The sequence below is a fragment of the Moschus berezovskii genome, chromosome 17, assembly GCF_049115385.1.
Source record: "Moschus berezovskii isolate FMDL1 chromosome 17, NW_MosBer_1.0, whole genome shotgun sequence".
Lineage (NCBI taxonomy): Eukaryota > Metazoa > Chordata > Mammalia > Artiodactyla > Moschidae > Moschus > Moschus berezovskii.
Window position 1 is genome coordinate 27,599,186 of NC_142476.1, and position 25,997 is coordinate 27,625,182.

General features: G+C 41.1%; 2 protein-coding genes across 6 annotated transcripts in view; one reads left to right on the top strand and one right to left on the bottom strand.

The window, feature by feature from the left end:
- The window catches only part of SMG7 (SMG7 nonsense mediated mRNA decay factor), an 85,507-nt gene extending 78,088 nt beyond the window's left edge, over positions 1–7,419 (bottom strand). For all 4 annotated transcript variants that reach the window (XM_055419121.2, XM_055419122.2, XM_055419123.2 and 1 more), the window contains exon 1: positions 7,198–7,419. In XM_055419121.2, the coding sequence (XP_055275096.1) occupies positions 7,198–7,226 (29 nt within the window). In that variant the 5' untranslated portion in view covers positions 7,227–7,419. The remainder of the gene's footprint in view (positions 1–7,197) is intronic.
- Positions 7,225–25,997, top strand: part of NMNAT2 (nicotinamide nucleotide adenylyltransferase 2) — a 231,966-nt gene continuing 213,193 nt past the window's right edge. For both annotated transcript variants that reach the window (XM_088845279.1, XM_055419126.2), the window contains exons 1-3: positions 7,225–7,364; positions 10,496–10,628; positions 12,104–12,173. In XM_088845279.1, the coding sequence (XP_088701405.1) occupies positions 12,151–12,173 (23 nt within the window). In that variant the 5' untranslated portion in view covers positions 7,225–7,364; positions 10,496–10,628; positions 12,104–12,150. The remainder of the gene's footprint in view (positions 7,365–10,495; positions 10,629–12,103; positions 12,174–25,997) is intronic.

Below are 25,997 nucleotides of genomic sequence, written 5' to 3' on the forward strand. Positions count from 1 at the left end.
TTATAACTCCAAGGGATAGATGCTGTTACTATCCTCACTTTTCAGATGTGGAAACTGAGATACAGAAAACTTCAGCAGGTTGCCCAAGGCAGCACAGCTAGTAAGTGGTAGACCCGTGCTCTGAAAACAGGCAGTTGTGTCCCAGAGACCACACTAAACCACTGTACCCAACTGCACGTTGTTCTGTATTATTTTGTGTTTATTAGTTTCGTTTATTAGTTGCATGAGTTTATAAGCTCTCTGAACGGCAGGCGTGGTGTCTTTCACCAATCTGTCTCCATAGGCCACAGGAGTATACTAAGTAGGTGCTTGATAGGTTTTAAACAATGATGATGGAAGACACAAAACTACTGCGATTTCTGAGGGGAAAAAGAACGTTGAAAGAAAACAAGAGGATTAGGGCTATGCCTTTCATTCTGTCACAAGTGGGGTGAGGCGGACCAGGAAGTAAAATAAGAGGTAGGGTAATCATAATCTCAGCACTAAAAACAACAGAGCTCACCAAGTTCCCATAAGGCCCCTGAGTGTACATCATAGTAGCTATGAACTATCTGGTAATTATGTACTTGTGGGCCTGGTGCCTGTGTGTGTGCTAAGTTGCTTCAGTCGTGTCTGACTCTTTTCAACTTTATACACTGTAGCCCACCACGCTCCTGAATCCATGGGATTCTCCCGGCAAGAATACTGCAGTGGGTTGCCATGCCCTCCTCCAGGCGTCCTTCTCGACCCAGGGATTGAACCCACCTCTCTAGCATCTCCTGCATCAGCAGATGGGTTCTTACCACTAGTGCTACCTGGGAAGCCCCTATGGGGCCTGGTAAAACTACTTAGGAGTATATTCTCATTTCATCCTCCAGAGATCTGGGATATATCTTGGTCCAAACCGAATGTTTACTGATGGGATGGATGGACGGATAAGAGAAGAATACAGAAAGACTGAGCCAGTTAATATCCAAGTAGGCAAAATGCTATTAACACTACCGCAACAAAAAATAGACTTATAAGCCACAAGAGAGGGTAATTTTTTTCAAACAATTTTACCACATTTGGTAAATCAGCCACATTTGGCATCTAGTGGGGAGAGGCCAAGGATGCTGTTAAACATCCCATGATGCACAGAATTGCTCCCCACAACAAGGAATTATCTACAGCACAAACCCTGAGCAAAACTGTTACCTAGTCTACCGGAGAATCATAACATTTTTCTTAACATAATCACCTACACTTAAAAACTGGGCCTCAGGGAAGGTGAAAACAAGCTGTCTAAGAAGCTCCGCTTACCTGTTAACAAGAAAGGAGTTGGTTACAAGTTCTCCCTTACCGTGTGACATGCTGGCAAAAATGCCACCACGGTATTTTTCTGTAACTGTTGATTAAGTCCTTCTAAGTTGTAACGTCTCAGGCTACCGACAAGTCTATTCACAACAATTCAAATACAGCTTGATTACAAAATTTAAATGGCAATATGTGATAACCACCTGCCAAAATACCCACATATAGATGAACAATCCACTACCCAGAAGACATTTGCTTAACAGTCTATTCTCTGAAAAAGATCAGTTAAACAAACCCACCTAAACTTTCAGGTACTTTCATGCCACCAGGAACAAAAATCTGAAAGGCTAGCCAGGATTAGAGATGTAGTTGCGGGCTGCAAATGGTATTTCTCCACCATACAACAAAAACAGCCCTTTTTAAGTCTGAACTCTCATCTATCCCAAAACTGCCTCATGACAAACTTGCTACACTAGAGGGTCCAGATCTTAATATAACATATCTTAAAATACAAAACAAAAACTCAGCAAGGGCTTCATTGACCATGAAGGTAAAACAGAGCAGCTGTTAGAAAGCAATGAAACACAGGATGGAACAGGAAGTATACATTTGGAGTCCAACTGAAACCACAAGTGAAGCAGAAATTAACTGCTAAAATAATTTAGCCAGTTAATAATCCAAGTAGGTAAAATGCTATTAACACTACTGCAACAAAAAATAGACTTACAAGCTGCAAGAGAGGGTAATTTTTTTCAAACAATTTTACCACGTTTGGTAAATCAGCCACATTTGGCTGTATTTCTGGGACCAATGAATGCTATTTTAAATTTTCAGCATGAGAGTGGGGAGGTGGGTGAATGGGTAAGGGAAAGACTTCTTGACCATATGAATTAGCATCAGTACATGCTAGAGGACTTCTTGAACCTTCCAGCGACAGTGAATATCCAGTCCTGCATTACCAGATTCTTCTAGAATCTGGAGTCCACCCTATTTAGTATTTGTATTTCCCCCAAACGATCCCATGACCTAGTTCTCCTCTCCAGGCTAGAAAAAAGACTCTGCTTGCTACTTTATCCAGTCTCCTCCCCTCCCTTTATCTCCCTCTGTCTCAAGATTTAAAGCGACAAAGTTGATCTTACAACATACTGGATGTTTTAATTAGTATTTAAATGACAACCATTTTTATGCTATCTCAGAAAAAAAACCTTGTGGCTGCTGTATATCACTCCTTCTGGAAACAAAGATTCTGACAAAGAATATGCTACTGTAATGCACCTCTCCACCCACAGAAGTATTATGCAGAAAATTTCTACAAAACAGATAAGTTGCAGTCCTTTCCTGTGAAGTAGTCTAACACCAGGGATCAACTCCAAGTGAATCCCACTGGAAAACCTTCAGCATAAAAAGAAATTAAAGACAAAAAAAAAGGAGATTATTGACGGGAAGACGGAGGGGAGTATGAACAGTTGCCTCCCACAACCATAGCAGGTGTCCTTCAGAAGCACCAGTGCCCACCTTTTACAATCAGATTTGACCTGTCTGATATTCCCTATGGCTATGATTATTCTATGTTCTCATCTTCCAAAACAACTTCAATGATGTCCTCCCTCTCTGGTACTTTTACACCCAGCTCCATTTTTCCAACCTTGACATGTTAATTTCCGTATTTCTATTCTTTCAAACGTTATTATTTTAAAGCATTATACCTCACCTACTGTCTCCTCTATGGCCTATTCCCACCCTCACCTACCCTTCTCAAATGAACTATATTCAACACACTTTTTTCTTTTATTCAACAAAGATGGCAAAGTCTTTAAAAATCTTTCCATTTTGTCATAAATCAAAAAGAAAACACTGAATTCTTTGAGTATTAAATTTCCAGTGTCATTCAGTCTAAAAACCCCATATTTAAGACCATTTATTTTTATAAAATATAAAAATGTATTCTCAACTTAATCATTTGGATAAGACTCCAATTGGTCTATTTTAACAAGTGACACACTCCCTTCCCCTTTTAACATCAAAAAAGAGTCATCATTCTGTCTTGGCCAGAACATCACCCGTACAGAGGACAGGCTTATCTTTGCTTTCATCTGCACACTATTTCTACAGTCCCCGTGATGCTGACTTCCCTCTCTCTGTCTTAGTGAGGCTTCTTACCTCATATCCTCACTTCTCACTCTTTCGAAACTGCCACCTTATTCCCTGATTTGCCACCACCCCACCATTTCAACACCAGCTCACTTACTCTGACAAATTAACTCAGCTGAGACAAAACTAATTTTCATCTACGTGAGGAAGATCGGTAGCTGTACAGTCTAAAGACTGCCAGTTATGGTCTTACACCACTGACAAAGGCAGACAACAACACTCTTCCTAAAATGAAAGTCACAAAGAATAACTGCTATACCCACAACCACACTCACTCAGCATCCTCCCCAAGTTGTCTATAGAAACCAATGGTTCCATGTTCATCAAAGGAAAGAAAGTGAATATAATGCTTCCCTGAAGACATTCTCTAGGCTCTCACAGCAGATTTGATTTTTAATTTTTAATACAATGTTTAAAGGTTACTGCCCATTTACAGTAATTACAAAATACTGGCTACCTTTTCCGTGTTGTGCAATACATCTTTGAGTCTCTCTTCCACCCAATAGTTCATACCTCCCACTCTTCCACCCCTATACTGCATCCCACTCCATCCCCACTGGTAACCACTAGTTACCAGCACACTTCAAATGGAGTGAGTATCTAAAGAGAAAGAGGGAAATTCTGGCTGGTGCAAGTCTTATTTTATCACCTCTTCCCATCTCTGTCAACTATTAGCCCTAAGATTTGCTTTTATTTACTTAAGACAGATGAGCAAGGCTGACAAAAGACTGGCTTTCAGGAAACTTTGTGACTTCAGGTCCTATGCCTATTAAATTTCGCCTGTTCAACTTTAGCTGGGAAATTTAGGCTATTTAAACATGTGTTCACTCTTATTCTTTTCTCCCTTCTTTAAAAAACTAAATTCACTGCCAGGTGTCTACTATCGATTCCACAACCCAAGGATAAGTCTTCCTTACCATGCTAACTTTAAAAACACAAGATACATTAACATAGAAGCCTCTCAAAGCCAACTGATTTTCCCATTAAAAATACCACCACAGAACTTCCTTGGTGGTCCAGCGGCTAAGACTCCGAGCTCCCACTGCAGGGAGCCTGGGTTAGAACTCTGGTCAGGGAACAAGATTGCAACAAAGATCAAGTGCAGCCAAATAAATAAATATTAAAAAAAAAAAACCTGGGATTTTCAAACATCATTCATCATCATTTAAAAAAAAATACCACCACTCTCCCGATCTGCTTTACATCATACCTTTCTAGTCTCACTGACACCACCTTATTTCTGGTCCTTAACGGCCCACCACACAGATGCACCGTCCTGATACAAAGCTATGAACATGTGATTTCCCTTCTAAACAAACCATCTCAGAGTCTCCACTGTCCACTCATTTTAATGATACACTACAGGTCAAAGTATTCAAGATTTTTCTCTATGGGCACCTAATCAAACAGACTTTCCCTGACCACCCTGTCTATATAAAACAGCACATCCCTGTCTGTCTTTATTTTTCTTGCTACTACTTATCACTACCTGGTAAACATATTTATCTGTTCCTATGTTTATTTGTTGCATCCATCAAAAAATACTTTCCCATGTTCACTGTTAATCATTCACCACTGAATCCTCAGTGCCTAGAATACAGCAACCTCTCAAGACATATCTGTGGAAAGAATGGGTGAATTCAGACATGCTGCACACAGCATAGAGTCAGAAGATCTATAGTTGAGTTTTAGCTTCCACACACCAACTATATGATCCTCAATAATTTTAACTTTTGGGGGCTATGTTCTCTTCATCTGTAAAAAGAAGGGCTCAAACTTAATCTATGTAACTGTTTAGTTTTTCCAGCTGCATCACCTTATACTTGTGTTTAACTGGACTGAATACTTCCCCCAGAGCCCAATCCTCCTTTCTATATATCTCTGCTCAGTTTCCTTCATATGGATTCCTCCTTCGCAATCCACACTTCTCAGAATACTATTTATCGTTAAGGTCCAATCTAAGTGCTGTTTTCTCCTTGAAGCCTAGCAAACTGCAAACTCTGTAAGAGGAGGGTGGAGTCTTACCTTTATACTCTCAGTACAATGCCTCCCATATAGGTGATCACCAAAATGACTGATGAATCATGTGTATGAATGAGGAAATAAACAAAGGGAGCTTTTCCTGACTCACCCCAATTGCTCGAATACTCTGCCTTTGGACTCATGACACTTGGTATCTTTTATGATCCTTACCATAGTTTACTTGCCTAATATATACTAACCTGCAAATTCCTTAAAATTAAGGACTGTCCTGACAGTTTCCATATCTTTCCTCTACAGAATCTATCATACATCTTCACCACGGTTGTTATTTATCAAGCTTATCAGATATGTTAAACAACAAAGGGATAATAAAGGAGAAAAAGGACCTTGAAATACCCCTATAATTCCACCTACCTACCATGCAGTCATTGGGCATACATGCTGTCAGTTAAACTCAGGCATTCCACCATACTTGAAGAGCTCATCCTTCTCCACACACTCTGCTTAATAAAACGATTACTACTTTCAAAAGCAGAATAGCTACCCTCATGTAGCACTTTACTACAAACCTTTTCTTGCAGGGATCCACTCACACACCAATACTTTCACTTCACTAAATGGCTAAAATGACTTTTCTGCTCATTTCAGACTACTACCCCATCCAGTTCCCTCCTCCACAAGGTAAGAAACCACTTTTTAAATCATTTTACCATAAGCTTGCCATTCTTAGTTTTGCTACTAAAAGACAAAAAGACTTATTTCAGGGTCTCCCTTCCCCTTTTCTAAGCAGTGGCAACTCCCCACTTAGTCTTAGGCTCTTAACAATCTCATTTTCCTGTGCCATCAGGATCTTGACCCCCGTTTATCTCTACCTTCAAGTTCTTATTCTGTTTCCATGGAACCTTCCAAGCTGCACAATAGCTGGTGCAATACGCTCTCGCCACCATGTACTTGGTTCCAATCTGCATCTTCCTTCTCCAGTGTGTATTAATCGCCCCCTTAACCCTCCCCTGATACACATCACACTCTCACAATGCACCCATGCGTCACTCTACCTCGACACACAAGTTCTTTACACCACTCTTAATAGATCTACACGACTCTCCTAATGGTATCTTCCGACGGATTCTAACCCAGTTTCTTCTGGGGAATCCAACCACGGCCGTAGTACCTCCCTCTTTCCTCACTTCCTCATCCATTCCCTTCTTTATGCCCCCTACCCCACCCCACCAACTAACTACAGATGACATTATTTCTCAGTACTTCCAACCCCAGAACGATGAACAAACTCCAGTTTCCGGCGGCCTCCCCACACACCCCAGGTGTGCAGACTTACACCTGGCCTTCTCCCCCGGCATCACTGCAGCCAATCGCACAACCACCCCACGCTTCCCCGCCGCCGCGATCAGACTCCTCCACACCCACCTCCATGCGGGGTCGCCGCCGCCTCCCCGGGCGCCTCCCCGCCCCGACTCGCCAGCTAGCCCGCGACCCCGGGCGCGCGCGCACACACACACGTTCTCACGCTTCCCTAACCTCCCTCCCCGCACCGAGGCCAGCCAGCTCCGCGGGGACTCGGGCCGGCCCGCGAGGGGGACAGGCGCCCGAGCGTGTGCCCGCTCCGCCCCCTCCCGCCGAGCCTCCCGCAGCCCCCGCCTCCCGGCCGGGAACGGAGAAGGCACGGCAACTCCCCCGCCGCCCCGGGCGCACCACCGCTGTGTCTGCGGCTCCATGCCCCAGCCTGCGGCCCGCGCCCCCGCTCCGGACCAGGCCGGCCCCCACGCTCACCGGAGATACTGCGCGCTCTGCAGGCTCATCCTCCGCCGCCGCGTCTTCCCGCGAAGCCTCTGCGCGTCTCTCAGGCTCCTCGGAGCGGCCCCGCGGCACCACGGGTGCTGGCGGCCGCCGCCATCTTCCTCTCCTCCGGCTCCTCCTCGCTCGGCGGGGGGGTGGGGGTGAGTGAGGCGAGGGGGGAGGGAGCGGGGAAAGCTGCTCTCGCCGCTGCTCCGGCCCTTGGGGCGCAGGGACACTCCGACCCGGGAAGGGGGGAGGGAAAGGGAGAAGGGATGGGGGCGGGGGAAAGAGGGACAGCAGAGGAAGGAAGTGGGGGGGCTCTCGCGAGATTTCAGCGGCGCCGGTCCCTCCGGGTGACTTCCGCCTCTCGGTAGCGCTCCCTCTTGGGATCAGTGAGCCGTGCGGCGCCTTTGCGGCTGCTGAGTAGTCCACTGGAGGCGCTTGGCGGCTTCCGGCCAACCCACCCCTCTCCTCCCGCGCGAGGGGGCAACCCCAGCCTCACCAGGAACATCGAGCCCAAATCAATCGGGAGTTACACTCAAAGTCTTCCCCCGTCTTTTCACTCCGTCCGATTTCGCTCTTCCTTTTTTCCTCTCCTCCACTCTTCCCGACCGGAAACGCCGCCTCTTCCTCTTACAGTTCCGGCCCCCGGTCCCTCGTCTCTGGTCCGCCCTCGCGCCCTAGAGTGACGCTAAGAACCCCCTCCTCTTTTCTGGGGCCCCTCCCTCTGCACGCAGGGACACTGTTGCGGGGGTTAGGGTGGAGCCCAGCGATGGAGAGAAAAGAAACCAATCGGATTGGATAAGCAGCTGCCGAGGCAACTGGAGGCTGTAGCTGTATTGTCATAGTAACCAATGTGTGCAGGCTGAATGACCCTCCCTTGGCTTAGTGGATTCCCCGAAAAGTGCCAAGGGTTTCCCCTCGGCTTCCCTTCCATCTTCAAGGCCTCCCCCAGGTTGGGAATCCGGGTAGTTTTCCTGGGCAGTGAGGTTCATTTTCTCCTCCCTTTCCCTTTCCCGCAGCGATGGGGGAGACCCCGAGGCATTCACCATGGGCTTTTCCACCCGCCTGCGGGCGGGAACCGCCTCCATAGTTCTCCTCTCCGTGACGGACGCGGGGAGGGCCGGGCCTACGAAGAAGGTGCCGGGCCTGAAGGCTGGTGGGCGGCGGGCTGGAGGCGACTAGGCGAGGCGGCGGCGCTAGGCTGCGAGGCGGGCCAGGGGTTTCCCCATCACCGGGAGGGCTCTGGGAGGCGGGGTCCCGCCAGGACGGGGTCCCCGAGGGAGGAGAACGGCACACGACTGCCGGGATCCCTCTTCTGCCGACTGGGACATCCGACTTTCCCCAGCGCGTCGGCCCCTCACAGAAATCCCCCAGACCCCACCCCACAATCGCACTCGGCGACGGAGCCTCCTCGGGAGTTCCCCGCGCGGCCTTCACGAGCCATCTCCTGCCACGAGGAGGCCGGCGTGGGGTGGGAACTCATCTTGGAAGGCTGACAAGTGGTTTTTCCAGCCCTTAGGGAAGGGGACAGGCTGCGAAGTTCAGGGCCGCCATCCCTCAGAGAGGCACCCCTCCCCCCAGTGGGAGTCCCCCTTGCTTATCCAAAGCAGACGTCCCATTTCCTCTCTCTTCAAATTGCTTTCTTCTCTCGTGTGTCTGCAGTGTTTTAGAACTCGTCATTATGTATATTTTGGGTTGGAGAAGAACGCATTGGGTAAGATAGTGTCAAGAAAAACACATACTTGCGCGAAGTTCCAATGAAAGGTTTCTAGGAAATGAATCTTCATTCTTAGACCCAATCTTTTTGAATGGTTATTATGTGTATTTTATCTCAGGTTTGAGGGAAAAAAGAAAAACAAAAGCACAGTAACGAATGGGTTCTTCATAATATGGAGTGTGAGAAGGAGCTGGAGAAGTCGTTATCCTAGTGATTTGAAAGAATTATTTAGCATTTTACAAATTATATTTTCCATTGGTATTATGGAGCTGTCCCAAAGTACTTTAGGATGTGTGACGGATAAACCCCTCCAGGAATGCCGGCCTCATTTTATGGTTAAAATCAGGATTTTAAGGGGCTATTTTCTTTTGACTAGGGATACCTGATTCTTTCATGCTGGGTGAAGAGGCACTGTCAAAATCCTTCCGAGACCACACCTATTTAACGACTGGACCAATGTCTATGTGTAAATTTGGAGGAAATGAAAGTGCAAGCTGCCTGAAATTAAATCCCAAGGCCAGATTATCATTAACGAAATAGAAACTGAACTATGCCCCCCTTGTGCTGCAAGCGTCTACTGTGATGTGGCGTGACACGCGGTTTGATTGCAGCTGTACAATGCCCCCTATCGTCCCTCCTCCCACCGAGAGGCCGCCCACTCATGGGAAAGGGAGACACCTAGTGAAAGATTGTTCTCGTCTCTGGTTTAGAATCCGACTTTTCTTCAACTTGCGAGCCCAAGGATGGAGGTTACTGCTATATAGTACCGAAAACGGGTTTCCTCAGTGGCTCATTGGTGAAGAGTCTGCCTGCCAATGCAGGAGACGTGAGAGACATGGCTTCGATCCCTGGGTCAGGAAGATCTCCTGGAGGAGGGAATAGCAACCCACTCTAGTATTCTTGCCCGGAGAATACCATGGACACAGGAGCCTGGCGGGCTACAGTCCATAGGGTCGCAGAGTCTGAAGCGACTGAGCACGTAGGCACACAGTACTTAAAATACCATAGATTTCCTTTCTGAAATTTATTAGTTAGATTTTTTAAAAGATCTTAGCCAGAATAAAAACTTTTTATTATGTAGAATAACCACCGCCTTAGTAATTATAATAACACCTTTTATGTCTATGGCCCCTATGTCCAGTCAACAGTATATGGACACATATGATACCTAACAAGCGATCTAGAAAAATAGTGTCTTCTCGTTTTGAAAACTGAGATCGGAAAAATGAATCTTTTTGTTGTTTGTTTAATAAACATTGCTTGCTTCCTTGCTTGCTAAGTCACTTCAGTCGTGTCCGACTCTGTGCGACCCCATAGACGGCAGCCCACCAGGCTCCCCTGTCCCTGGGATTCTCCAGGCAAGAACACTGGAGTGGGTTGCGATTTCCTTCTCCAATGCATTAAAGTAAAAAGTGAAAGTGAACTCGCTCAGTCGTGTCCGACTCTTAGCGACCCCATGGACTGCAGCCTTCCAGGCTCCTCCGCCCATGGTATTTTCCAGGCAAGAGTACTGGAGTGGGGTGCCACTGCCTTCTCCTTAATAAACATTACTGAGCATTTATTATATTTCAGACACTGTCCAGGTTACTATGGATACCACTGTGGAAGAGACATGTTCCCTGTCTGGGAGGAACCCACCTTTTGGTAGAGATACCAGAGAATAGAGGTGTGATTTGGATGCAATATTAAGAGTGCGGCAGTTAAGGTAAGAAGAAAGTGCTTTAAGTGTGCTGATGAAGTTCAGACATATAGGCCATCTTTGTATTTTATAGCAGCTTTCCTAAGAATTTTTCAAGACTCTTCAGTAGCTTTAGTGTCTCTACAAACCAGATAGAATAGTAACATTTACATTTTACAGATTATGGATCATTGATACCCATCTTGAAAGTAACTTTAAAGTCAATAGGATTCAGAAAAATTATGATCCAAGTTTATATATTGCTTAATGTGCATTTTCCAATTTCATCTCTTTCTACTAGCCCCCATCAACAGGTTTGTAGAATACAAGCATCTTCCTGCAGTATTATTCACCTTGTTCCCCCTGCCGGAAAAGGTTACATCAAAACTAAAACAAATTATAGAAGACAAGCTGTTTCATTTTGTTTCATCCTACCTGATCTTAAGTTTTTCACTTTATGTCTAAGTGATTTTATGGAAAAAGCATAAGCTAGCATATCTGAGTGCATCCCAAGTCTGCCATCTCAGTCTCTGAACTTCATTTTTTTCCTTGATTAAAGGAAACATTACCTAGCACAGCTTTCTGTGAACTTTAATGATAACTGTATGCATATATGGTGGCTCACCTGGGGTCGCACAGAGTCGGACACGACTGAAGCGACTTAGCAGCAGCAGCAGCAGCTGGTAAAGAATCCGCCTGCAATGTGGGAGACCTGGGTTCAATCCCTGGTTTGGGAAGACCCTCTGGTGAAAGGAACAGCCGCCCACTCCGGTATTCTGGCCTGGAGAATTCCATGGACTGTATAGTCCATGGGGTCACAAAGAGTTGAACACAACTGAGTGACTTTCACTTTTTACTTTCATGAATATATGAGTGCCTGACATACAACACTGGCATTTGATGAATGTTCATTTTTTTGACCTGTTGCTCTTTTATCAAGCTAAAACTAGTCATATAGAACTACTGCACCTTGAAATTATTTTTTAAAATATAGGTGATCCAGTCTTTGTTTATAATAAATAGATCATAAATCTGACCACACACCCAAATTTATTCTCATTCAGGGCTAGAAGATAGATTTCTTTGTCCTCAACTCTGATTACAGAAAAGAATACAGTATCAGGACATTGTGAGTCAGATTCCAGAGGGTTGAAACTTTAAAAAAAAACAAACCTTTTATCACTAAAAACAGCTTAATATGACCACACTCCTGCCCAAGTAAATAGAGTGGCCAGTTTTCAACCAGACACCACGTATTTGCTAAGAAGCTACTCTTAACATTGCTATTGAATTTACTCACAGCTTTGGTAACCTGATAATTAATATATGGCAAACTTCCTCCCTTTTATTAATAATACACATCTCACCTGTTCCATGAACCCTTAACAAGTACTAATTTGTTTTGATAATTAACCTACATATTCTGATTGTTTACAAATCTTGTGTACAATAGGTACTTCATAAATGTGTTTGTTTTGATGAGAATGATTTATCAGTTGCAGTACTCAAGGAAGCTGGCCCGTGTTCTCTCCAGTACCACACCTCAGACATGGAACTAAGTGATTCAATCAAGTGAGTAATCCTTTCTCTTCAAATAGTGAGTCGGATACAAGTTGATTAAATTCACTGGCAGCCTTTCTCAAACAGTTCATTTATTTCTCAAACACTGTGAATTTATTCATTCATTTCTAAGGAGTCACTGAACCTCCAGAACAGTCAGGAAGCATTGCAGTTCAAGATTTAAGAGAAGAAACTTCTGGTTTGGGAGACAGTGAGAGGACAATGGTAGTTAGAGCTTGCTCTCTCTCCGTCTCCACTCTCCTAATAATTCCCAAAGGAAACCTTATTAATCTTCAAGAGTTTCTCTTAACTCCCAGTAAGAAAACACTTCTGGTAAAGAACTACACCTTAAAATCCTATCTGCTGTTTTAATGGATGTAGATCATCTGGAGAAGACAGGAAGAAATGACCATAGGGAAGACTGAAGACTGTTAAAAAAGAAAAATAAAACCTTGGCCTCTTATACTTTATGTTGTCCAAAGGCGTTTGTGTTCATGGATTTCTTTACTACTCCAAGAACAGTACTATGGAAACCAGCATGGGGTCCCTAGTCTAAAATCAATGTATTTCATGTCAAAATATGTTGTATTACCCAGAAGCTGCCTTTTTTTTTCTTAAAACACCCAAATAAAAGGAAAACAATTTTTTCACTATTTTATAGTTACCTCTTTCCTTATATCTGGAGCATAGACAACTATTTTTGAGCACAGAGAATGTGAAACTGATACTGTCATAAATCTGCTCTTCTTCAAAACCATAGGAAACCACATGTGTGCACACACGCTCTACATGCATGCACACAGTTCTCCTTTCCCTATCTTTATTATTTTACCGCTTCCATTTTCAGTTGAAGTTAAAATGTGATATAGATGAAAAGCAAAGCAGCTCACGATATGCATTTGTTACTTCAAGGCTTACTGTGGATAGGTACCCAAGTACTGTTCTGCTTTGCTTAACTATCCTAGGATCTTTTCTATTCACAGAAAAATTCTACATGTTATAAACCTAGATAGTTTATCTCACATGTATAAAAATTCTTAATATCATTGGATTACAAGATATGAGAGCATGTCCCAGAGGAGATTAGTGAATTAATATGTTCTTATACTCTATATTTTCGCCATATTAATCTTTAAAGTTTTTATTTTAAATTCTTGGCTTGAATTTTCCATTGGCTTTCCATCGCTCTTAGAATAAAGTCCCCAGTCCTTAGGATGACCTACATGATCTGATCCTTGCCTGCCTTTTCTCTAACATTTCCTGAGTCAGACTTTAGCCACAGTGACCTTCCTTTAGGTCCTTAAATAAGTGGTATTCTTTTATACTCAGAGCCTTTACACCAGCTGTTTCCTTATTTATATAACTTTTCTCCCTTCTTATGCTTCAAGTCTAAACTGGAACATCTTTGGAAAAGTCTTCTCTGCCCCACACCCCATCAAGCTAGGTTAGCTACACCTACTACATACTCCCATAGCTCCCTGCCCGTCTTCTTCATGGCTTTTGTCACGTTTGTAATTCTTTATTCAATGTCTGTTGCCTCCAGTTGGCTATAAACTCTGTAAGTGCAGACACTACCTGTTTTTTGCTTGATGCTGTTTATCACTCCCTCAGCAGGTTGCCTGATACAAGGATGCTCATAAATGTTTGTAGAATCAATCAATCTTGGGAAAATTTTGAAATTTGGACCCTGGCTTTTCATATAAATGCTTAAAATTCCTGACCACCTTTCTATGGAATACCGAAGTCTAAGCAATAAGAGAAGCATTACTAAGCAATAAGAGAAGAAATTTTCTGGGCCTTCAGCCTGTCTGAGAAATTGAAACTATTAAATGTAATTTACTTAGGCAGCCAGTAAAGAGCACACTTATAAGATTATGGATAACTCATCAATTATCTAACAGCAAAGCCTCATACTTCAATGTAGGAAAAAGGTCTTCAGTGTCCAAATTACTTTTATTTAACTTTTATATTTTTTACTTTGGGGATAGGGAACCAGTTAATTGTGTGGCAAAAGAAAAGCATACTTCTGGGGAAGATGGCAAGAAAGAAGACAGGCAGTCAGCTAGGTTGGAAATAGGATAGAAAAATTAGATTTAAAAATTCAGAAAGAAAATTGAGTTAGAGTGTAGAACAGAAACCTCAGTGGTCTTTGTTTTGCTCACTGGAAAGATGTTTATAAATTCTGGCATTATTATTGTTATTTTTTTCTCCTGTAATAGGATAGGGCTAAATAAATTTAATGCATGTTTCCTAAGGAGAGGGTTATATGCAATTTCAAAGTAAATGAGATATTTATAATAAATTTAAGTTATATTTCTAGAGGCAGGCATGTTATCTAAGTTCGTGGTGGCTCAGTGGTAAAGAATCTGCCTACAATGCAGGAGATGCGGGTTTGATCCCTGGGTCAAGGAGATCCCTGGAGAAGGAAATGGCAACCCAGTCTGGTATTCTTGCCACGAAAATCCCATGGACAGAGAAGCCTTGTGGGCCACAGTCCATAGGGTCGCAAAAGAATTGAAAACAACTTAGTGACTGAACAACTAGATAATGTACCTAGCAATGTCAGGCACTTAGTAGGCACTCAACAGGTGGTACTGCTCTTGTTACACATATAACGTGAATCAGAGCTTCACTTACTCAACTTCACATTCTAAATAATGTAGATTTTAAGAAAATAATGTTGTAAAATTGCTTTTGGAGAGAGAGAGGTACACAGCACGCTGCCTTAAAACTCTATGACCAGCTGTATCACATGACCAAGTATAAACTGCCAAGAGAGAAAACAGCTTTCATCTACTGACAGAGCATGTCTCAGTTCATTAGGAGTTTTATATTTGAATGAGATGAGATTCAAGATCTGTCAAAACTGAAGAGGATAAGGAGGCTTATAAGGAGCAAAGCCACCTGTTTGTGCTTTCCCTGCCCTCTTTCAAACTGACATTTCTGGAAGGCTCTCTGGCTCACTCTGACATTGTCTTGCTCTCTCTCAACCAGTGGCTGTGAGCTTTCCTTTATGGCATCCAAAGTGATCCGACCCTTTGTCCAAGAAGATGTTCAAGGGTTTAGTTCTTGAAAAATAACCCTGTGGTAAACCTGTAAGGCATGCCAACTCTTGGAATACCAACATTTCCAAAATGTAGGCAGCAGTGGCCTAAATGTTACAGAAGGTAATCAGCTTGTAGAAAGCAAAGTTGAAGTCCTTTTTCTGTAAATATTTGTTGGACAGCTAAATTGTAGCATTAAAGTGCAATAGGAATTTTAGGTAAAGACGTTAGAGTCCATAGGGAGTGTTCAACTGATGATCCATTCCTATCCTTCTCTGCTCTTTAAAGACAAACCTAAACCAATCCTTTACTTCTCAGAGCATTAATATGGGTGTAGTTAATACTAAGGAGAAAGCTTAATGAGTTATAGATCCTCTAGAATTTTAGTGTTTAATTATTTATTCAGTTTTTTCATTCACTCAATCCTCAAAAACATATTGAGAATTTTCTGTGTGTTGGGTCATATGCTAGTCACTGGGGTGCAAACGTGAACAATACAGTCTTGCTCTCAAGTGTTTAAAGCTTAGAGAATTATGGGGCAGTTGTAGTACAGAGTGATAAAACTTTTAGAGGTCTTTGGAACCAGTCCATCTTGAGATCAGGTGCAGACAGACATGCAATCAGATGGTTCTTAAGTGTTCCAGTCAGCTTCAAAGTCTTTCAGAATGAGGTTTTGCAGAGTTAACTTTTTCAAATTCTGTTTCCCAGAAGGAAAAGGAATATTTACAATTCAGCTACCAGAAGAGTGATGGCAATCCACAGTTAAAAGTATTCTAGACTAAAATATGGCTGAAGGATGCAAACTTTGTATTTCGATGTCCGAGTTATATTTAGGTTAATATAGCTTATATAGGGCTTCCCTGGTGGCTCAGAGGTTAAAGCGTCTGCCTCCAATGCGGGAGACCCGGGTTCGATCCCTGGGTCGGGAAGATCCCCTGGAGAAGGAAACGGTAACCCACTCCAGTATTCTTGCCTGGAGAATCCCATGGTCGGAGAAGCCTGGTAGGCTACAGTCCACGGGGTCGCATAGAGTCGGACACGACTGAGCGACGCAACAGAACTTATATAAGAAGGGACGGAGCTTATATAAGTCATATACTACAGTAGATGTATAGTCTAACTATGACATAGACTTGCACAGAAAATGGCCAAAAACACAATACTAAGAGCAGTTATTTCTGTGAGGCAAATTATTTATGGGAGGCTTTTATTGATCTCCCACCAACCAAAAAGTGAAGTAGATTTTATTGTGGTGGTTGCTATTGTTGCTAGGCGTTTCATTGTTTGTCATTGTTTTTAAAGAATGTCTGGACTATCTGCCAAGTTATGGAAGCCTAAGAGTAATGTGGAAACTGAATAGGAGATAGATTAAAAATAAATGTAATAGCTTTTTGCATACTGGTGATTAAAAAAAAAAAAACCTTATTAGAGGCCATTCCCAAAGACATGTCCTAAGGCTCATATCAGGTAATGATACTTTTGTACAAAAGTTGATGAGGGTGATCAACTTTGAATATATCATTGCTGACCTTCTTTGGCAATTCTGGATCTACTGGGAACCACAGCCTGAGGAGGATGAAATGCCCTAGATGGGATTCACAAAGGATCATTTTATATAATAAAAGTCTAACATTAAACCTTTACTGAACCTTTTTGCCTTCTCTTATCTTTAAAATTCTCTTCTCATCCCTCAACTTTAGGTCACACCTGACCCCTCCCAGTTGTATAACAACCTGCATTTCCTCATTTCTCTGGAATGTGACCAGTCAGGAAACTCACCATTTGCTTTGCTTTTTTTTTTTCCTAGTGAGAAAGAGAAAGATAGGGAGGAAAACTGAATTGAGAAAGAAGCAAGAGCACGGAAAGAGAAAAGGAAACTTATATAAAGTCTAGAGGACGCGAAAGAAGAGATGGATGAGCAGAGAACTGCACTACCTGGTAGAAGTAATAGTTGTTAGACACTTACCTATTAGAATCTACTTTCCGTGTTACTCTAAGAAATGACTAGATCCCCAGCCCAAACTAAAAACAAGAAAGGAACTTGGCGACCTCTGAAATATACTTTCAGACCCAGTGATCTCTATCTGCTGAATGGGCCATCTCTGATCCTTGCTATCTGACAAGTTCAAGATGTTTTCCATTTAATGATCCTTTTTGAGGCTGGTGCAGACCATGAGAAACTTTATATTGCCATTTAAAAAGTTGATATTCCCTAAAACAAAATATATTGTTTGAATTTGGCCTGCGGGTACAATGTGGAGTATTGCCCTTCTTTACCTCTTACGCATGTAATGGTGAAAACACCATATTAGTACAGAGTAGTGCCGTCCAAACATTAAAACTACTAGACACTCTGCTGAAAATCCTCTTTTTCCCCTCAGGTGGTTTTAAGATCACTTGGAACCATCTAATGAAATCTGACACTCTTGTAAGTTTTTCATTCTTTTAAGCTTTCTGTTCTTTTGGGTAAGACTAATCATGTTTCCTTTACCTAAGCTATTTTTACTTTGAATCCAATGACACTTTAATTTTTTTTTAATTTTAGTACCTTAACCTCCTCTTTAATTCATTATGCTGTTATGGTTCTAGTGACGCATAGTAAACACTTGGCTATAAATAATCCATAAATGGAAACATAATGACAGGACTTGGTCACTTCTTGGATGTGAGTCCTGGAGAGGAAGAAATCCAGAAGACTCCAGGTTTCTGCTTGAGAAACTAGATGAAAATAGAAATCAGAAGAAATAGTTTGGAGTGCTGTGTGGATGTGAAGATAATGAATTTTTGTGGACACGTTGAACTGGAGTGGTCTGGAGTTGAGAGATCTTGTGATCTGGAGAACTTAAGAGAACTCTGACTGGAGTTGTAAATCTGGGAGTCATCAACATGTAGATGTAACTGAAGATACTTGGCATTTGAGAACAGAGGAAAGAAACTTCAATCCCCATTACTGAGTAAAGCCAAAGAAGGTAGCAAGACCACAGAATTCCTCACATCCAGAACAGCAGAGGAAAATAGTCAAAATGGTATTGTGAGCGATGCTTTGAATGTCCACATCTTCTCCAAGAACTCCAATTACAAAAACATTTTCTTTTTTAAATTAAAAAATGTCTCTGGGTTCAGTCACAAGAGAATCATCTCTAGGTCAGAAGTGAAAAAGCAGCAGCACTAGTCTAGTGAACCTAGAACTGTGGCCCTGATGGTCTTTTAGGTCTGGAAGCAAGAAGAAGTTGACTGGGAGTTTGAATTCCTCAGAGTTGTGGAGAAGGAAATGGCAACCCAAATTCCTTGGATGGAGGAGCCTGGTAGGCTACACTCCATGGGATCGCAAAGAGTCGGACACGACTGAGCAAGTTCATAAGAGTATGGATCAACAGCATCCTGTATAGGGTATACCACCTTAGTCAGGCTCACTGTGAAACTGGGATTTGGGAAAACCTTCCAAATGGTTTCCACCCTGACCTAGAGTTTTTAAAAAAATGAACAAAGCAAGCCCCGGCTTGTCTGCAGTGGTGAAAGGAAGAAGAGAAATCAGGGCACCCAGTGTGCTTGCTTTCCTGCCTAACAGACAGACTGCTATCTTCTCCAATATCCCTGAGGGTCAGGAGTCCTGAGATACCTAGTTCTGGACAAAAGGGTTTCCAGATTTACCTGGAGGCTACACTGAAGTGTGTGCATGCTTAGCCATGTCCAACTCTTTGCAACCCCATGGACCATAGCCCTCCAGGTTCCTCTGTCCGTGGGATTCTTCAGGCAAGAATACTAGAGTAGGTTGTCATTCCCTTTTCCAGGGGATCTTCCTGACCCAGGGATTGAACCCAGGTCTCCTGCATTATAGGCAGATTCTTTACCATCTACTTTTATTTCAAGAACGTTAGAAAATTCTCAGTGTATAGTATCTCTCCATATATGACTTCCACCATACTGTTTATTCTCTTCCTAAAACTACTGATTAGATGCATGCTTCATGTATTCTGTGTTGCTATGAAACCTTTCCAAAACATGGTGGCATAAAACAATAACCACCTTATTAATCTCCAAGATTCTGTATGATAGGAATTTGGAAAGGTACTTCAGGGATAGCTAGACTTTGCTTCATGATGTTCAGGGTATCAGATGAGAAGACGTGACCAGCTGGTGATCATTTGAATTGCTGAATTTTTGTGGTTCATGTATCTAGGCTACAGTGAGCAAGGCAGAACTCTACTGGAACTATAGGCTGGGATGCTTACACATGACTTCTCTGTGAGATTTGAATTTCCTCACAATTGAATTTTCTCATGGAAATCATACTATTAATGGCAACTCAGAGCTCCAATAGTGACTGTTCCAGAAAATGAGGCAAAAGCTATATAGACTTTCATTATCTAGGCTCAGAAATCATATAGTATCCCTTTGACCTTACTTGGGCTTCCCAGGTGACTCAGATGGTAAAGAATCTGCCTGCAATGCAGGAGATGCGGGTTCGATCCCTGGGTTGGGAAGATCCCCTGGAGGAGAGCATGGCAACCCACTCCAGTATTCTTGCCTGGAGAATCCCCATGGTCAGAGGAGCCTGGCAGGCTACAGTCCGTGGGGTTTCAGACAATGAATAAGCCACTAAACTCACAATAAACCTGCCCAGACGGGAGGAATGCAGGGGCTAGACCCACGGCAACCCACTCCACTGTTCTTGCCTGGACAATCCCAGGGACGGGCAAGCTTGGTGGGCTGCCGTCTATGAGGTCACACAAAGTCGAACATGACTGAAGCGACTCAGCAGCAGCAGCAGACCCACCTCTTTTTTTTTTTTTTTAATTTCTAATTTTTATTGGAGGCTAATTATTTTACAATATTATAGTGGTTTGTTTTGCTATACATTGACATGAATCCCCCCAGGGTGTACACCTCTTAATAGAAGGCATGTCAAAGAATTTGTGGCTGCAATTTTAAACTACCCCAATACAGCTCAAAATAGGTTTGTATTCTGCATGAATTCCTTAATCTTCCAATTCAGTAATTCTTTCTTAATTAACTGGATGAGCGTAATCCTTTTACAATGTGTGTTTATATTAGACCATCACAATGTACACTTTAAATGTCTTATGCTTTTGTCAATTAAAGCTCTAACAAAACTAAAAAAATTCATTCCCTGTGATGAGTTTAGAGTTTATCTCATTGAATTTTTTTTTTTATCAAATGTTTGTTTCTCTGTTTAGTTATTTTTCATATTCATCTTTACTTAATTCACATCTTCTGTGTTTGTCTCTTAAGCTTTGGGGTTTTTTTTTTAGACTTTTTAAAAAAATTTCTTTGAATATATTTATTGTAAAGTCAGTTTAAGGTTACTTTCCAATATGGACTTCTTTTCCAGTGGGAATGGATCATCTTCAGGGAACAGAGATTTAAACAATATTTTTTAAATTAAAGTATAGTGGATTTACAATGTTGTGTTAGTTTCAGGTGTACAACAAAATGATTGTCTTATCTTTTTTTTTCAGATTTTTTTCTATTATAGATTGTTACAAGATTTTGAATGCTCTACATTAAGGACCTTGTTGTATATCTATTTTATATATAGTAGTGTGTATCTGTTAATCCCAAACTCTTACTTTACTTCTCCTTCCCTTTCTCCTTTGGTAACCGTAAGTTTGTTTTCTGTCTGTGAGTCTATTTCTGTTTTGTAAATAAGTTCATTTGTATCATTTTTTAAGATTTCACGTATAAGTGATATCATATATTTATCTTTCTTTGTATGACTTATTTTACTTAGTGTGATAATCTCTAGGTAAATCCATGTTTCTGCAAATGGTAATACTGCATTCTTTTTATGGCTGAGTACTATTCTTTTGTATATGTACACCATATTCTTTATCCATTCATCTGTTGATACAGATTTTGAGGTTGCTTCTGTGTCTTGGCTATTGTAAATGGTGCTATGAACATTGGGATGCATGTCTTTCTGAATTAGAGTTTTTATCTTTTCTGGCTATATGCCCAAGAGTGGATCATATAATAAGTATACTTTTAGTTTTTTAAAGAACCTCCATACTGTTTTCCATAGTAGCTCTACCTATTTAACATTCCCACTAACAGTATATGAGGGTTCACTTCTCTCCATACCCTCTCCAGCATTTATTATTTGTAAAATTTTTGATGATGGCCATTTTGACCAGTGCTCGGTGATACCTCATTGTAGTTTTCATTGGCACTTCTCTCTCATTTTTTATTTGCATTAGCAATATTGAACATCTTTTTATGTGCTCGTAGGTCATCTGTATGTCTTCTTTGGAAAATAATATTATATGCCTACGTATATAAAAACCCTCCACCTAACAAATAGAGAATTCACACTCTTCTCAAACACACGTAAAACATTTAAAAAATTTGACCAGGCTAGATATTTTAATGAATTACTATAGATCCCATTCTCTGATCAGAATTTAGTTAAATTAGAAATTCTCATATGTTTGAATACTTAAAAACACATTCCTGAATAACTTATGACTTAAATAAAATTTACATACCATTTAGGGAAGAATAACAAAGAAAATGGGCTTTCCTGGTGGCTCAGTGGTAAAGAGTCTGCCTGCAATGCAGGAGACAGAGGAGATGTGGGTTCAATCCCTAGGTTGGGAAGATCCCCTGGAGGAGAAAATGGCAACCCACTCCAGTATTCTTGCCTGGAAAATCCCATGGACAATTGAGCCTGGTGGGCTACCGTCCATAAGGTCGCAAAGAGTCAGATGCAGCTGAGCGACTGAGCACAACAACAGCAGCAAAGAAAAATACATGATAAAACTTGGCTAATGCAGCACCTGGAGAACTACTGCTTTAAATTAACCTGACTTGGGGGGTGGGAGCGAGGCTCAGGAGGGAAGGGATACGTGTATACATATGGTTGATTCATTTTGTTGTACAACAGAAACTAACATAACATTGAAAAGCAATTATATTCCAATAATATTTTTACAGATGAAGTTAATAAAACAGATAATATTATAAAATCAAGTCTAAAAAATAAAAAATACTTGAGTAATGCAGGTAAATTGAAGGAAATTTATGGCATTAAATGCACTTGTTAAAAATTATTTCAAATGAATGAGCTAAGCATCCACTTCAAGAACTGGGAAGTGAATAGAGTCAGCTTCCCCAAAATATAACTGATCAATGAATCCAAACTTGATTCTTTGAGAAGACCAATAAAATACATTTCTAGAAAGCCACACTGAAGATAGGATACATAAACAATATTATTTTTTCAAATAATAGAATTTTTTGAATAAGAAATTCAAAAGGGGACATAATTAGAGATTTAGTTGGAGAAGGCAATGGCAAGCCACTCCAGTACTCTTGCCTAGAAAATCCCATGGATGGAGGAGCCTGGTAGGCTGCATTCCTTGGAGTCGCTAAGGGTCGGACACGACTGAGCAACTTCACTTTCCACTTTCACACATTGGAGAAGGAAATGGCAACCCACTCCAGTGTTCTTGCCTGGAGAATCCCAGGGATGGGGGAACCTGGTGGGCTTCTGTCTATGGGGTCACACAGAGTCGGACACGACTGAAGTGACTTAGCAGCAGCAGCAGAGATTAAGAATATCATTGTTTATGCTATACAATTTATAATACTGAGCAGCTTTATGTCAATAAATTGAAAACTGAGGTAAAACCTACAATTTACCAGAAGAGCATAAATTGATTTAAGAAGAAATAGAAAATCTGAATAAATCAGTCATCAACAAAATAGATCAGTAGTCCAAAGTCTCTCAACCCATCCCTATATTCGTTGCCAAATAAACAATGCCAGATGGTTTAATAGGTAAGTTTTACCATATATAATGGAACAGACAATCCCATACTATATAATTGTTCCAGACAATAGAAGTAAAGATAGTCCAGCTTATTTCATGAAGTTACTAAGCTGTTAACACTAAAATAGAACTCTGCAAGCAAAGGAAATTATAGATGAATCTCACTTTTTTAACATTGTAATGAAAAGTAATCAGAAAATCAAACCCAGAAGTGTATTCAAAGCAATACATTAGGCAAAAATAAAGTTTACCTCAAATATAGATGTGGCTCAGTGGTAAAGAATCTGCCTGCAATGCAGGAGATTCAGGTTCAATCCCTGGGTTGGGAAGATCTCCTGGAGAAGGCTATGGTAACCCACTCCAGTATTCTTGCCTGGGAAATCTCACAGCCAGAGGAGCCAGACAGGCTACAGTCCATGGGGTCGCAAAGACTTGGACGTGACTAGTGACTAAACAACAACAATAATTTAAAATACATCTGTAATCTGTTTATTATCAGATTAAGGAAAAGGCCCACATGCTCATCTCAGTAGCTACAAAAAAGCATTAAAATGTCAAGAACTATAGTTTAAAATAAAAATCTCTTATGTAACAAAAAATATTATACTGAGTCTATAATGAAAATCATATTTAATTATGAGACTAGAAAAGTATTCCCATTAAATTTGAGAACATGACACGCCTGCTATAACCTCTGTAATTAAACATAATACTACCAGTTCTACTCCTTTATATTTAAGAGGAGAAAAAAAAAAGGTGCAGTCATTAGCAAGGAAGAGAGCAAAATATTTGTGGGTATCATTTTTTTAAGTAGAATCTCCAAGAAGCTATTCAAGAAAAAGGGGAAAAAAAAAAAGCAGCCTAAGTGTCCAGCAGCGTTGCTAAATCACAATCAATGTGAAAAATCAATATCAATTCTATATACCTATTAGGAAATCTGTACACCTGTGTAATGATGGGGTGGTGGTGGTGGTGGTAAAGTTCCCATTTACAATTGCGATCGAAATAATAAGATGCTCAGGAATAAATCTTACAAAAATGTGCAAGATCTTTATGGATAAAATACCTAAAATACCAAATGGCAAAAAAGAAAGATTTTAACACAAATTATGTCATAATAAAATTCACAGAAAAATCAATACCGTATTACGATACTTCACAATTAAATGGAATTTCAATCAAAGTCCTAACAAAACTTTTGTGGAATTTGACAAACTAATTCTAAAGATAATTATAAAGAGAAAAGGTCTAAAAGGAGCCAAGAAAATTCTAGAAGCCCAAGGAAGTGTGATCTTTTTTTCTTCTAGATAGGAAGATTCCTCATAGAGCTATAGTAATTAGATGAAGCAGTGTTGTAATACGAAGGAGAGCTCTGAAGTAGACACAAGTGTGTGTGGGAACTTGGCATCTGATAGAGGAAACATTAGTGAATTTGAGGGCTACTGACTTTCTGTACTGAAAAAAATGAAATTAGATCACCTTATGCCAGCAGTTCTTAAAAATTTTTGGTCTCAGAACTCATTTACACTGTTAAAAATTATTGAAGATGTCAGAGTTTTTGTTTATGTGGGTTGTATCTGTTGATATTTACCACATGCTATGATCTGAATGTTTGTGTCCTCCCAAAATTCGTGTGTTGAAATCCTAATTGAAGGCCTTAGTAGGTGGGGCCCTATGAGAGGTGATTAGGTCAGGGGGTGGAGCTTTCCTGGATGAATTTAGTATTCTTGTAAGAGATCCCACAAAGCTTTATATAGCCCCTTCCTCAATGTGAGAATACAATGAAAAGCCTGTGACCAGAAAGAGGGGCCTCAAGCAATCATGTTAGCACCCTGACTTCAAATTTCCAGCCTCTAGAACTGTGAGCAATAAATATTTGCTCTTTATGAGCTACCCAGTCTGGGATATTTTATTAGAACAGCCTGAACCAACTAAGACACTATATTAGAAATCAAAATTAAGAAATGTGTAAAGCACATGAACAGATAAGCACACATTCTGTTAGCCATCAGAGTGATGGCATCATCACATGTCATGTAGCCTCTGGAAAACTCCCTTCTCAATGAGAAAATGAGAGTGAAAAAAAGTAAACAATGTCTTAATATTATTACAAAAATAGTTTTGGTCTTCCAAGTCTCCTAAAAAAGTCTTGGGGACCCCCGGGGTATTCCCATACCACTATTTGAGAACCACAGCTATAAACTAAACTCCAGATGGATTAAGGACAAAATAAAAATTTTATAACTATTGAAAGAAATTATAGATGAACACATTATGGCCACAGGGGAAGAAAGGATTATTTAAGTGTTAGTCAAAAGCACAAATTATAGTAAAGGAAAAGCTTTATAAATTTGAACACTCCAAATTTAGTACTTCTGTTTGATAAAATAGCTCATGTGTGTGTGTGTGTGTATGTGTGTGTGTGTTAGTCGTCAGTTGTGTCTGACTGCAACCCCATGGACTAGCCCGCCAGCCTCCACTGTCCATGGGTTTCTCCAGGCAAGAATACTGGAGTTGGTTGCCAATTCCCTTCTCCAGGCGATCTTCCTAACCCAGGGATTGAACTCAGGTCTCCTGCATTGCAGGCAGATTCTTTACCCCCCTGAGGCACCAGAGAAGCTCAAACTATCTCACACACAGTATTAAAAGGAAAGCCACAGTCTGGGTGAAAATAGATGTAGCATATCTATGAGACAAAGGATTAACATTCACAAAATATAAATTCCTTATATAAATAAGAGGAAGACAATCAAACAGAAAAATATAGGGAAAGAAAATATGTTCTACCTCCCTAGTAATTTGAGAAATACAAATTAAAGAATCCGTCAGATTGGGAACTGTTTCTAAATTTCACAATACCAAGTGTTGACTATTAGTTATATGGAACCGAGAAATCTTACCTGCTGCTGGTGGAAGTGTAAATTGGTAAGGCCACTTAGGAGAGCAATTTAGAAATGCCTTGCCCAGTTGAAAATGCACACATCCTATGATCCCAAACTC